This window comes from Lolium perenne, chromosome 2 (assembly GCF_019359855.2).
Source record: "Lolium perenne isolate Kyuss_39 chromosome 2, Kyuss_2.0, whole genome shotgun sequence".
Taxonomy (NCBI): domain Eukaryota; kingdom Viridiplantae; phylum Streptophyta; class Magnoliopsida; order Poales; family Poaceae; genus Lolium; species Lolium perenne.
In genome coordinates this window covers 228,820,419-228,836,181 of record NC_067245.2, presented here as the reverse complement: position 1 = coordinate 228,836,181, position 15,763 = coordinate 228,820,419, and the positions used below count along the sequence as shown (strand labels likewise).

The following is a 15,763-nucleotide window of genomic DNA, read 5'->3' as shown; positions in this document are numbered from 1 at the left end:
ATGATTGCATCGTCAAACGCTGAGGCGTGCTGTTCATAATTTTCGGCTCCTCCTTGGACCGTGTATATACGTGCCAGTTCGTGCATGAGCGCTAGCTCTTGAACGGTGCGCAAGCGTAGCGCGTGTGTTACACGGCGGTCGTCGTACACACTTGCATATTCGTAACGCTTCGCTGCACTCCATGCTGCCGTACGCGGTGTGCGCGCATTCCCGATGCAAGCTGCTAGAAAGAACGACCGGCTGGTTATGGTAGCTACCACTTCTGCTCCGGTGCTTCTTCCCTGAAAAAAATATGGACGCTTAAAATACAATAACGGTGGAGATCTTCCTATAGATGTTCGTAAGAGGGCTCACGATCATAATTTTGAGTGTATGTCCACTGTCCGTACAACCATGTACAGACCCATATGGTTCACGTTGTGTTGTACCTCGTTTTATACGTATTTACGGTCAAGTACGTGTGCCAAAATAGAAAAATGCTATAAAGATCTTACTCATGTGATCTCTTCTTTTTCCTTGCGCGACGTATACATACTGTATCAATATAGATAGGTATACATGGGCTAGATATGAATTTCGGCGGATCCAACATAGAAAAAAATATCAACTATGACTCTTCAACTTAGTTTAGGGGGGGAGCACCGGAGTAGCCCTCGGTAGCTACGTACATACATATATTTTGTGCTACTCATGTTGGCAAATCGCAAGTTCGGAAATCGATCGTAGGGGGCGCCCCGCGCCGTCAAAGGCGTCAACTGTTGAGGGCCACGCGTGTGGGCTGGCAATCTGCAGAAGAAGCGATTTTGATGATGCTCACGCGTTGGCACCTTCCCTATATACGACTGTCGTGGCCGTAGTGGAGAAAGCTAGGCCGGGCGGGAGGCAGACGTACACGTACACACGGTACGTAAGACTTACTATACACAGCTAATAAGGACGAAGATCCATCAGCGAAGCGAGGACATCACAGTGGCGCAACCGCCAAGTGCTCTCACGGCAGCAAACTGAGTCTACTAGGCTGTAACGACTCTATCTCTGTCTGCATGGACTCAATGTGTATACGTAGATAAAAGTAACAATCACATGCGAATAACCCGTCTCCGTCCCGTCCTTAAATAGGAATACACGGCCCGACGGTCGGGCACTCGCAACTCACATACATAGCCCAGCGCCCAGCGCCGGCGAGCTTCTCCGATCCCTGAGAGTCCTACAACCGCAACAGCACCGTCCGGCGGCGTGCGAGCCAACCCCTGCATCTCCATCCCCATGGCCAGCCTCAACAACGCCTCGTGGACCACCGGCCTCTGCGGCTGCTGCGACGACGCCGGCAGCTGTAAGACCTTCCCGCTCCGGTTCAGCTGTAGTATCTCTGGTTTTCCTGGCGCGAGAGACCTATCATGCGTGCATGTCTCCTCCTCAGCTTAACTGGCATCGTGTTGTGCTTGCAGGCTGCTTGACCTTCTTCTGCCCGTGCGTCGCCTTCGGGAGGATCGCCGAGATCGTCGACCAGGGAGCCACATGTGAGTAACGACTCTCTAATCAACTCACTCATATATAATCAACTTGCTCCTATATATTTTGTTGTATCTCTGTTAAGATGAATAATAACACTTAATCGGTCCATCGGATTGAACTTCCTCAGCATGCTGCGTGAGCGGGACGCTGTATATGGCGCTGGCCTCGGTGACCGGGATGGGCTGCCTCTACTCCTGCTGCTACCGCTCCAGGCTCCGCGGCCAGTACGCGCTCAAGGAGAAGCCCTGCGCCGACTGCTGCGTGCACTGGTTCTGCGAGCCATGCGCGCTCTGCCAGGAATACCGCGAGCTCAAGAACCGCGGCTACGACATGTCCATCGGTATGCGCACTTCGCCCTACATTTTATCAAACTGGCTGCGCGCGGGACGCGGCAGTGTTCTGACCAGCGTCTGTTCGTGCAGGGTGGCAGGCCAACATGGAGAAGATGGGGAAGACCGCTGCGACCGTCGCGCCTCAGATGAACCCAGGGATGACTCGCTAGAATACGCATCGATCGAATACCCAATCAGTCACCGTCGATCCATCTATCCATGATCAGCTTCCAGCTCAAGAACAATAATGCCAGGCGACCAGCTTCTACTTCGGTCTTGTCACCAGTTTGTCTTTGTGCTCAGTTTTGTGTATGTGTGCGCGCGCGCCTTTTTGTTGTAAGTCGTTTTCGATTAATTCGTGCGTACCCAACCGCTTCTGATGTACTACATCTGTAGACATCTGAATCTGAATAAAATCTACCCGCTCTATGGGTAGACAAGGAGTCCACCATTTAATTTCTCCTCCCATTCTTTACCCGAATGAGCCAAAGTTCTGTACTAATCACCCATTTCCTCTTGTTAATTTCAATGGCGTACTCTTAAACGTGTTAATTCAGTGTTATCGTGTATGATCCAACTTCCCCTTTCCATTACATGCATATGCGGAAATATGAAGTCTTTCACAAGCAAGAGACAGAACGAGAGAAAGGGACGGGAAACAGAAGTTGAAAAAGGAGGTATCATCAGGAGACCTCTGCTCGAAATGCTCGCCCTCGAGCATCCCTACGGAGCAAAAACCTGATAATATTGATCCCTCTAAACTAAAGAAAGTTTAGCGAATACAGCAAACTGCAAGTTCATACAACCACCAACATCAAGAAACACATGCAAGTCTTCATCCCGCACTGAGCATCAGGCATTTGGACCTTCCAATTCTAGCTGCACTGGGATTCTCCGCACTTGATCCAGCTCCAGCCACCTCCGAAGCCTTCCTCTTGAGCTGATCAGCACCAGCAAAATTTGCTCCCTTCTCCTCGTCACCGTAGAGCTCTGCCCAATGTTTCAGAAATGAATACACCGTAAAGATAATCGTAACAGGAGATCTGAGAATGAACTGTTCAAATGTAATCTTATTTCTGATGGTACAAATCGACCAACAGACAACTGATAACATCAGAGTGTAATATTTCTTTTCTCCTGGCCAAAAAGCATGAAGCCAAGCTATAGACTGCCATAAAGACACATGACAAGTCGTAGTGCCAAAGATAGCGCCAACAAGCCCCCACGTTGTTTTTGCAGTCCCGCAAGAGAAGAAAAGATGATTACAGGTCTCATTTTGATGAGAGTGTATGATAAATGTCGACTGGTGACGACCTTCTCGGCGGCATCTTGGGGCTGATGGCAACGTGTATTGTTCGGTCCTTCAAATCGGAAGCTTGATCTTATCGTCTTTCATTAGATCGGGTGAGATCAGTTTCTCGGTGTGTTTTATTGATATCCGCGATGACGTCGGCGGCCGAGGCAAGGTGGTTCTTCTGACTCGAAGATGTTGGTCCGTAGGTGGTGGATATGTCGTTATATTCCGACTTCATCGATGTGAGGCGGCGTATCGTGGTCCAAGACAGCGTGGGGGCGTCCCCTGGCCGACGTGCCACAACGGTATGTGTCGCGCTGCTTGCAGCAGGCCTGTTTATCCACTCACAAAGACTCGTTGGCTAGGATCTTGCAATGGTGGAGGCTCGGCGTCTTTTCCTGTGTCCGTCTCAGCGGCGCTGGAGTTGGACGGGGGCCGCTAGCTACGGTGGTTGTAGGAAACTCTCGGGATCGTTTTGTATTTCTCGATATTTTAGGATTTATATTTAGGTTCCCTAGGTATATTTTAGGGAACTTAGACTAATGTTCAAGTTAGTTAGTTGATGACCCGGTTTCACTTGTCATGAGCATTGTGATGCTAATCCGACTTATGCGAACTTGGCTAAAATGTTTAGTGAGTCGGACTATCCCATATTGAGATAAAACGAGGAAGTTATCATGTGTATGTATCGATAAATATAATACTTAGTCGTAAGGTTACAAACTATCAAAGTTGTGGATTAACCAACTTAGGCTCCGCCAAAAGTTACTTTGTAACAAGACAATTATAAAGGTATAGTTCAGGCTGGCTGAGAGTCAAGCTACGTGATGTGGATCGCCAAGACGAGGATTTACCCCTCCGATTGGAAAGATATTCTCGAGCCCCTCTTGGATGATATGATTCATAAATATGCCCTTGTGCGGCTAAGTTAAGTGTTGACCGAGGTGACCGACTAAGAGTTAGTCAGATGCAATCACATATTATGAACCGAGAAAAGAGTTAACATATTAAACGGAAATGACAATAACTCGCTTGACAATGTATATCGTGAGCCAAAGGTACATAGACCAAACTCATGTTGGGAAGGATTTTTCTTATGGATCTACGGTACTTGGGAGTCGGCACATTCCGTAAGGAGCCACTACCGACTGATATCGAGTTGGACTACCTTCCTTGCCTCCCTCCCTTAGCCTAGCTACACTGGCGGCTGCCCCAGCCCTAGTGTCCATCTCCTTGCCGGCAACCCCTCTTGTGTCGGTGCCCACTCACATCCGGTCTGCATCCCCTCCTCAACCATGGAGGGATCTAGACTTTTGTTGCCGGAGTTGGTCTCCATGGAAAGGCCGGTGGTTTCTATCTTGGGGATCTTCTCAAGTGCTTCGTGGGTGGGTTCGGCTTCCCCTCATATTGGGGTGGTAGAGTAGGTGCAACCCGACGTCCAATCCAAGATCGTCTCGTTTGGGTGCAAGCAAAGCCGTCTCTCAAGACAATGTTGAGCAGGAGGAAGATGATGTAGTAGTTGTAGATGGATGTAGGTCCTTCCTCGCACCGCCTTGTTTTGCCACACATGTCCGTAAAATGTTTCAACAATTTGCCACCATGACACCCTAATAGGGAGTCCACCAAGCATGCAGTTTGCATCCTTTAAGACAGGGAAGGCCATGGCTCCGATGACTGCAAGAGGTCACGCAACTCGACGTCTGAAGATGAACTCCATCAGCAAGCCCTCGCCATGGTGTAGCAACCTCAAAGGGCGTCACGTGGGTCTTCTCCCTCTATCGGCCGGGCTCAGGTCCTAGGGCCTATGGATCCTACACCTGCTACAGGGAGAGCGGCCCCTACCATCATCATAGGGGACTCCTCTGTCCTTGCTAGAGGCGTGGTCGTCTCGGCACCTGACTGCCGACGAGCAAAAGTCTGTGCAGAATTTGCAACCTTAGATCATCTCACGAAGAGAAGTGATTGATAATCTGGAGAGACGCCTGAAGTTTCTTATGGTTCCATACATTGGTGGCGAAAGGTTGGTGGTTTCACACCGCCAAGTCAAGGAGATACTAGTGCGTCATGCTAGCGTTCTCCGTGGTTTGTTCTCCGTGCATGCATTTAGGCGTGAATATTTCCTTGTGGTGTTCTCTAATACCTTCGATCCGAATTATGGCTACAGTATAGTTGATTTTTTCCTAGAGACCTAGCTTTATTTAATCTTTGGGAGGTGTTTGATTTGGTGTAGATCACAAATGGGACTTTGAGAACTTTGTAGAATTATTTTATTCACCAGACCAAACATTGTCATTCCAAAGTTATGTATCAATAGATGGAGATAGGCTAGATACCGAGGTTTCACCTGCACTTGTGCTTACACAAATGGGATTATAAAGATAAAATGAAGAACAAACATGTGTTGCATATGAATATAGACCGCAAGAACAATGGGTTTTTATAACACCATATTCTAGATATCGTATGATCTATGGATCTTTTGTCAAACCTCAAGTACTATGTAGCGTGAATCTCATGATTATTTCAAAAAAAAAGTCAAAAGCCTTAAGATCAATGATATCATTGAGATTCCTTAGAGAGAAGCCTACAAATAGGCTACAATTCGATTTTCACCGAGGTTCAAACTTGTGTGCGGAAATACTCCTTCTAATATCACATTTAACCTTTTATAAATCTTCGGGTCTTGGGTAGGTAACAAATCCCTATGCTTGAGGCAAGATACTTGAACCAAATAGATGAATCCTGATTACTATACCACACAACAATCACATATCAAAGATGCACATATTTTTGTGAGGCTGCCTAGACCTTAGCCGCCGTCCCGTAAGGACTACTCACATATTATTAAATCAACAACCATTTGTATTGAAAATCCTTAATAGATGAATAGCAAATAGTCTTAAAATTTCGCAAATCACGAATGAATCAGTTTACAAGTAGATGTCTATGGAGTTGAAGATACAAAGTGATGGAATTTTGTGGCAAGAGAGATTCGAGGAATGGTTATGGAGCTCCTAGTTTTATGGGGCGGCGGCGTTCTGTTGTTCTCATGACCTAGGTGCATTCACAATAAATACTCAATTTGATTGTACGAAGCCACCAACACGTGGTACAACCAGACGGTCTGAGCAACATCCGTCGTACTGTTGCTCGTTAAGTGACTCGTCACTTAGTTCTGGCAGGTTCACTTGGGACTCCTTCTAGCTCAAAATTCCTCCTTGCACTACAAGAAAAGTTCTGATAGACAACGTCTCAAAATCGTCCGCTAAGGGGTATTTTTCGTCGCCTATGGGCCTAACCCGACGATATGGGTTCTGTTGTCGAAACTGCGTCAGGCAAAGTCCTACCACGTATTTGTCGGTCCGTCGCGCTTGGGTGCCATTCCGCCACGGAAAATCGGACCGTTGCAGAAGTGTTTCCGGGAGCCCGTTGACTGCTGACGTCATGCAAACTGCTACGTGGCAGACGCCGTTAACTGGCAGTTAACGGCGTTAACCGCTGAAACCCCGTGGTAGATGGTAGGCCCACACGAGGCCTGCCACGTCTTAAGCGGGCCGACCCATTAAGTTTGCGGGCTGGGCCAGCTGACTTAGTTTGACCGGTCAACTATATAGCTGGGCTGGTCCATTAGTTACGTGGGTCGGGCCTAACCTCTAAGGTTGACTGGTCAAAACATTAATGGGCCGGCCCACTAAGCATGTGGGCCGGGCCGAATGCACTCGTTTGACCGGTCAACAGGCAAAAAGGCCGGCCCGCAAAACATGTGGGACCCACTTTCATGTTATCGGGCCGGCCCATTTACAAAGTGGGGTCCACCTTAAAGCAAGTGGGCCGGCCCAAGAAGTTATTGGGCCGGCCCAATTAGCAGGTGGGTCCCACTTTCCTGCTAATCGGGCCGGCCCATTTAGTGCGTGGGGTCCACATTAGATCAAATGGGTCGGCGCACCAAACCAGTGGGCCGGGCCAAAAGCACAGGTGGATCCCACTTTCCTGTTAATGGGCCAGCCCATTTAGTATGTGGGGTACACCATATAGCAAGTGGGCCGGCCCAACAATATAGTGGGCCGGGCCAAAAACACAGGTGGGTCCCACTTCCCAGTTAAAGGGCCGGCCCATTTAGTATGTGGGGTCCACCATATAGCAAGTGGGCCGGCCCAACAAGATAGCGGTCCGGGCCAAAAGCATAGGTGGGTCCCACTTTCCAGTTAAAGGGCCGGCCCATTTAATATGTGGGGTCCACCATATAACAAGTGGGCCGGCCCAACAAGCTAGTGGGCCGAGCCAAAAACGGAGGTGGTCCCACTTTCCTCTTAAAGGGCCGGCCCATTTAGTATGTGGGGTCCATCATGTAGCAAGTGGGCCGGCCCAACAAGACAGTGGGCCGGGCCAAAAGCACAGGTGGGTCCCAGTTTCCTGTTAACGGGCCGACCCAGTAAGTAAGTGAGCCGGCCCAAAATGAATGTGGGTCCCACACTACTGTTAATGGGCCGGCCCAATCTTTTATAGGGCCCTGGTTGTTTGACTAGTCAACTTGCATTAAATTTCATGAGCCTAAAATCTGATATCAATGATACACACAATTACATACACAAATACAATAACTAGGAAAATTACAAGGCAATTAATATGCCCAAATAAAAAATTACATAGAATCATTGAGGACTTCTATTAGCATCATCAATAACATGTTGACATTTGGCAATCGCCTTGATTGAATCTTGTGTACTCTTGGTCAACATATCGACTCTGAGACCTTAAAGCGACAATACCATGTCTTTTATAAAGTACAACCTTTAGATGTTCTTGTTTGATGAAAAGAATGGTCTAGGTTGACTAGCTATGAGAGGATGCATCGTAACAAAGATCGAGAACTTTTTGTGGGCATCTCTTCTAATGAAGATTGCTTCATCAGAACTGCATTCTGATAATAATGCAAAAAGATTAAACGATGAACTATGCAAACATGTATTAAGTATTGTCGATATGAGATAGTCACAAGTACTAAGCGCAGACTTACATTATATCGTTGCATAGGCTCACGCCGGAACCTTTTTTGCGCTCTATCTTCTACTAAGGACTTCTTCATTACAACTGCATTCTAGTAATATTGCAAACATAGTTACAACAGTGAACTATTCAAACATTTACTATGCAATGTAGATATAAGATAATAACAAGTTGCATAAATAAGACAATGTATGGAACTTGTACTAAGCAGACTTACATCATAATGTTGCACAGGGTCGCTTTGGCGACTATCTTCTAATGATGACTGCTTCACTAAAGCTGCATTACGGTAATATTGCAAAAATAGTTACAACAATTAACTATTCAAACATGTATTACGCAATGTAGAGATCAGATAACGACATGTAGCGAGAACATCGCTCGCTGCAGGTCCTTCTCTTGCGTGCACTAGTCGTGGTCGACATGCCTGTCATTTTAGGTTCAGACATCAAGTGAAATGCTAATCCTCCTGCTCCATTGTCCTTAATCTGTGTTTAGATATCACATATAAGACCAAGTCAGCTGGTTTCAAATAACAAAAAACTTGAGCTGCCAAATGAATAAGCCCATATTTACCAGATAGCAGATTATCACCAACTAGTTGTTGCTTTGCATGAGATACGACTTTCAGACATTGAGATTTAGAGGAGGGTAATGCCAAGGTTTTCCACATAAAGTAAATTGGCATTAAGAATGACCAAATGTCAGGTTCAAATCACCTTCGCAGTTGCTCCAAGACAAGCATATCAAATAGGCAGAAACATAGTAAAGCATGGATGGCATTGCTATGGCAGGGTTCCAAGTGTTTATCTCTTGCATAAGGAACAATGCATATAGGTTATACATAATAACGGAAGTAAACTGCCAAAGTTACCAACCAAGAACTCAGATTCCAACCTTCCCTAGCGTCTCCGCTGTTAATGTTGGATATTCTAATAAGTGGTTCGCATGATCAATCCCTAGGAAAAATAACATTGACATGTTAGTCTACGATAATACAAAGACCAGACATGCACGCAGCAATAACTATACAAGCTGTGCGACAGGAGCATTCATGGAAAAAAATAGCTATAAGCTAAAGACGAGGTATAAGAGCAAGCAGATTGGAAATGCACATAGCATGATTATAAAAGCAGTAAAAGAATAGCAGACACGAGAAAACAGCTAGCGGCTAGCGGTGAGCTAATGACGTTGTATAAGAACAACCAGATTGGAAATGCCCATAGCATGACTATAAAAGGAATAGCATGCAGTACAAAAACAGTTGGCAGCAAATGAATGGGTCCCCTATAAATATGTGGATGCACACAGGTGTCAGTAGAATGAACAGGATGGTAGCGACCGGATAATGCTTTGGTACTATACAATATTTAAACGAACTTCATGCGAAGTAACACATCAAGAAATTTAATGGCATATAAGATCTGCAAATAACTACACAAAACATGGCTAAAGAAACACCGCGATCTAACGGGCCAGCGTACTAACCAAGCTGCGGCGGGGTGGACGGGGGCGGCAACTTGCATTCCAGCGGCGGCGAACGCGGGAGACGATGAGTCGACCCTGTTTCAGTAGAAGCGGGTGTTAGTGAAGCAGATCTGGTTGGCTGGCAAGGGATTCGGTGAAGTTGATACAGCCGCTGCACTGAGGTAGTCGGTGGAATAGATCGGCTTCTATGGAGGGGGGGGGAGGGGGCGCGGTGAAGTAGACACGGTTCCGTTGGAGAGGATCCGGTGCGTCGACAGGAAAGACGTTGATTGGTACGCTGTGGATGAGGTCGGCGGTGAAGCAGATCCATCGGTGGCGAGGTCGGCGGTGAAGCAGATCCGTCGGTGGCGAGGTGGGCGGTGAAGCAGATCCGTCGGTGGCGAGGTCGGTGGTGAAGCAGATCCGTCGGTGGCGAGGGCGGCGGGGGAGCGGATCAGGTGGGTGGACAGCCAACACGATCAAGGCTAGGCTGTGGAGGAGTATGCCGGCGGCGAAGCAGATCTAGTACTGTAGAGAGTCAGAGCTTTGGCGTGTGAGAGTATTTTTGAGCTAACGGGGCGAATGGTTGGTGGGTGGGTGTGGGCCTGTGGGAAGGGTTCGGGATCTAGGCAAGATATTTCATTATTACCGAATGAGCCCTCCATGGTCGGTGGGTTGTAGCTTCCGGACCAGGGTTAAAAGGGTAAAACTGGTCACGGGATTTTCGAATGGATGCGGCGGGATGATTTGGCGCGCGGCCGAAATTTTCAGTTTCAAGCTACGAGCAGAACGACAAAAATAATGTTCTTCCCCAGGGAGCTCTCATTTCTTCCTCTTCTCTTTCTCTCTCGAGTCTCTCCCACTCCCCTGGCTCCTCTCCCCCTTCTCTCCGGCAGCCTCGCCGGCCGGAGACGAGGCCGACTTCTCTCTGTATATCGTACACCCTCCGAACTAAATTAATTGATTCAACTTTCCTTAGACGTGTATGTATCTCGAGTAAAAACATGTGTGGATACATCCATATTTAGATAAGCAAAGTTGAGTCAGTTAATTTGGATCCGAGGGAGTTCATGTTGTTGTAAGCTTAGATCCAGTGTTTCCCATGAGCAGAATGGCGCAATGGAGTCGGGGATCTCGTCATCGGCTTCAGATCTGGCCTACGGTGAATCTGGCGGATCTTGCCAGCCAAACCCCGATCTGGTACCATCAAGGTGATGGCGCTAACGGTGAGGCTTGCTTTGGTCAGTGCTTCAGATCTGGTCAATGGGGAAGTCAAGCTGCTAACGTTCACAAGCTCGGGGCATACGACGGCGTCATACGTCTTGCCCGTGAACATCTTGGCCTTTCAGCGGCCCTTCTCAGAGCCAATGTGCCGTTGTTGAGGCCCTTCTTCTCCTTCGTCCTACGACTACCGGCGACACCGTCTCAGGTGGTGCGTCCCCGGCGACGGAGTTGCTGGAAAGGATGCGGAGCAGAGATCTGATGTGCGGTCCAGAAGGACTCGATTGATTTTCTGCTATATGTTTTGGGGTCCTTTTTGTAAAGTTGCAGGTCCTATTAGTTATTGTCTAGTTCTCTTGGACCTCTATGTAATTTTTTGGACTAGTTTCCATTTGCACCGATAAACTTGAATTTTGACAAGTTCACGGGGAAAAAAATTCCTTTGCACATATGGCCTATCATGTATGAACATTCTTGAGTTTTAAACTATATGTAATGGCCAGCACTTGAGCAAGGGGCTCGTCTAGTGCGCACTAGTTTCCATTAGCACCGATAAATTTGAATCTTGACAAGTTCTTGGAAGAAAAAATTGATTCACATATAGCCTATCATGTATGAACATTATTTGGATTCAAACTATACATAGATGGCCAACACGTGTAAGAGGGGGTCCTCTAATGTGCACTAGTTTCCATTAGCACTGATAAATTTGAATCTTTACAAGTTCTCGAAAAAAAATTGCTTCACACCATATGCCCTATCATGTATGAACATTATTGGGATTCATATTATATATAGATGGCCAACACTTGTGCAAAGGGTCCTCTAATTCTTGGGGATTTGAATCTATCTATCTCTCTCGATCTATCGTTGGTGACCAGAACAACACACATATGCATGCACTTTATGCGCAAAGGCGCGGGTGCCTCTAATAATTCATGTGTGTGCGTATATATTCTTGGGGATTTCAATCTCTATCTCTCGATCTATATATCGTTGGTGGACAAGAAACACACTTATATATATACACATGCACTTTATGCGCAAAGGCGCGGGTGCCTCTAATAATGTGTGTGTGCACTTGATCGATGATCCCTAAACCTTAAACCCTAAAACCCTAATCCCTAATTATACCCTAAACATACACCCTAAACACCCAAAACACTAAACCCTAGACCCTAAAACCTAAACACTAATTAAACACTACATATATATAGGCCAATGACACTTAATTGCGCATCAAGCAGGCGACCAAATAATTAGCGCTGATAAATTAATTAACTTGAATCTTGACAAGTTCTCTCGAATGAAAACACATTTGATTAAGTTGCCTCATAATATATATACAATTAGTGTCCATGCGCGCATGGCATACCATGGACATATCATTCGTGCATATATATATCTCAATATATATCTGAACATATTCTTGGGGATATATATATATATATATATTTCAATCTCTCTCTCGATCTATATATATCGTTGGTGGCCAAGAAACACACTTATTATATATATACGCATGCACTTTATGCGCAAAGCCGCGGGTACCTCTAATAATGTGTCTGTGCACTAGCTCGATCGATGATCCCTAAACCTTAAACCCTAAAACCCTAATCCATGATCCCTAATTATACCTTAAACATACACCCTAAACACCCTAAACACTAAACCCTAAACCCTAGACCCTAAACCCTAAACCCCAAACCCCAAACCCTAAACCCTAAACCCTAAACCCTAATTAATTAACCTTAACCCTAACCCTACCCCTAAAACCCTAGCTAGCTAATCCTAAATCCTAAACCCTAATTAAACCCTACATATATATAGGCCAACGACACTAAATTGCGCATCAAGCAGGCGACCAACTAATTAGCGCTGCTAAATTAATTAACTTGAATCTTGACAAGTTCTCTCGAATGAAAACACATTTGATTAAGTTGCCTCGTAATATATATACAATTAGTGTGCATGCGCGCATGGCATACCTTGCACATATCATTCGTGCATATATTTAAATATATATCTGAACATATTCTTGGGGATAAATATATATATTTCAATCTTTCTCTCTCGATCTATATATATATCGTTGGTGGCCAAAAAACATACTTATATATACGCATGCACTTTATGCGCAAAGGCGCGGGTGCCTCTAATAATGTGTGTGTGCACTCGATCGATGATCCCTAAACCTTAAACCCTAAAACCCTAATCCCTAATTATACCCTAAACGTACACCCTAAACACCCTAAACACTAGACCCTAAACCCTAGACCCTAAACCCTAAACACTACACCCTAAACCCTAAACCCTAACCCTAGACCCTAAACCCTAATTAAACACTAAACCCCAAACCCCAAACCCTAAACCCTAAACCCTAGATCCTAAACCCTAATTAATTAACCGTAACCCTAACCCTACCCCTAAAATCCTAGCTAGCTAATCCTAAACCCTAAACCCTAATTAAACCCTACATACATATAGGCCAACGACACTAAATTGCGCATCAAGCAGGCGACCAACTAATTAGCGCTAATAAATTAATTAACTTTGTTGAATCTTGACAAGTTCTCTCGAATGAAAACACATTTGATTAAGTTGCCTCGTAATATATATACAATTAGTGTGCATGCGCGCATGGCATACCTTGCACATATCATTCGTTCATATATTTCAATATATATCTGAACATATTCTTGGGGATAAATATATATATTTCAATCTTTCTCTCTCGATCTATATATATATCGTTGGTGGCCAAAAAACACACTTATATATACGCATGCACTTTATGCGCAAAGGCGCGGGTGCCTCTAATAATGTGTGTGTGCACTCGATCGATGATCCCTAAACCTTAAACCCAAAAACCCTAAAACCCTAATCCCTAATTATACCCTAAACATACACCCTAAACACCCTAAACACTAAACCCTAGACCCTAAAACCTAAACCCTAATTAAACACTACATATATATAGGCCAACGACACTTAATTGCGCATCAAGCAGGCGACCAAATAATTAGCGCTGATAAATTAATTAACTTGAATCTTGACAAGTTCTCTCGAATGAAAACACATTTGATTAAGTTGCCTCATAATATATATACAATTAGTGTGCATGCGCGCATGGCATACCATGGACATATCATTCATGCATATATATATCTCAATATATATCTGAACATATTCTTGGGGATATATATATATATATATTTCAATCTCTCTCTCGATCTATATATATCGTTGGTGGCCAAGAAACACACTTATTATATATATACGCATGCACTTTATGCGCAAAGGCGCGGGTGCCTCTAATAATGTGTCTGTGCACTAGCTCGATCGATGATCCCTAAACCTTAAACCCTAAAACCCTAATCCATGATCCCTAGTTATACCTTAAACGTACACCCTAAACACCCTAAACAGTAAACCCTAAACCCTAAACCCTAAACCCTAAACCCCAAACTCCAAACCCCAAACCCTAAATCCTAAACCCTAAACCCTAAACCCTAATTAATTAACCTTAACCCTAACCCTACCCCTAAAACCCTAGCTCTAGCTAATCCTAAATCCTAAACCCTAATTAAACCCTACATATATATAGGCCAACGACACTAAATTGCGCATCAAGCAGGCGACCAACTAATTAGCGCTGCTAAATTAATTAACTTGAATCTTGACAAGTTCTCTTGAATGAAAACACATTTGATTAAGTTGCCTCATAATATATATACAATTAGTGTGCATGCGCGCATGGCATACCTTGCACATATCATTTAATTGTGCATATATTTCAATATATATCTGAACATATTCTTGGGGATAAATATATATATTTCAATCTTTCTCTCTCGATCTATATATATATCGTTGGTGGCCAAAAAACACACTTATATATACGCATGCACTTTATGCGCAAAGGCGCGGGTGCCTCTAATAATGTGTGTGTGCACTCGATCGATGATCCCTAAACCTTAAACCCTAAAACCCTAATCCCTAATTATACCCTAAACGTACACCCTAAACACCCTAAACACTAAACCCTAAACCCTAGACCCTAAACCCTAAACACTACACCCTAAACCCTAAACCCTAACCCTAGACCCTAAACCCTAATTAAACACTAAACCCCAAACCCCAAACCCTAAACCCTAAACCCTAGACCCTAAACCCTAATTAATTAACCTTAACCCTAACCCTAACCCTAAAACCCTAGCTAGCTAATCCTAAACCCTAATTAAACCCTACATATATATAGGCCAACGACACTAAATTGCGCATCAAGCAGGCGACCAACTAATTAGCGCTAATAAATTAATTAACTTTGTTGAATCTTGACAAGTTCTCTCGAATGAAAACACATTTGATTAAGTTGCCTCGTAATATATATACAATTAGTGTGCATGCGCGCATGGCATACCTTGCACATATCATTCGTTCATATATTTCAATATATATCTGAACATATTCTTGGGGATAAATATATATATTTCAATCTTTCTCTCTCGATCTATATATATATCGTTGGTGGCTGATGGCGTGTATTTCACACGTTCGTTGGGCAACCCCAAGAGGAAGGTATGATGCGCACAGCAGCAAGTTTTCCCTCAGAAAGAAACCAAGGTTTATCGAACCAGGAGGAGCCAAGAAGCACGTTGAAGGTTGATGGCGGCGGGATGTAGTGCGGCGCAACACCAGGGATTCCGGCGCCAACGTGGACCTGCACAACACAACCAAAGTACTTTGCCCCAACGAAACAGTGAGGTTGTCAATCTCACCGGCTTGCTGTAACAAAGAGTTAACCGTATTGTGTGGAAGTTGATTGTTTTGTAAAACAAGAGAACAAGTATTGCAGTAGATTGTATTTCAGTAAAGAGAATTGGACCGGGGTCCACAGTTCACTAGAGGTGTCTCTCCCATAAGA

At 44.9% G+C, this 15,763-nt stretch overlaps 1 protein-coding gene across 1 annotated transcript; it reads left to right on the top strand.

Annotated features, from left to right (window-relative positions):
* The first annotated feature begins 1,168 nt into the window (after positions 1-1,168).
* LOC127335133 (cell number regulator 2) lies at positions 1,169-2,038 on the top strand. Its single transcript, XM_051361722.2, has 4 exons — positions 1,169-1,333; positions 1,449-1,520; positions 1,643-1,855; positions 1,938-2,038. Exons 1-4 carry the CDS (start codon positions 1,267-1,269, stop codon positions 2,015-2,017), a joined length of 432 nt encoding a protein of 143 aa, XP_051217682.1. The 5' UTR covers positions 1,169-1,266; the 3' UTR covers positions 2,018-2,038.
* Positions 2,039-15,763: the final 13,725 nt, after the last annotated feature.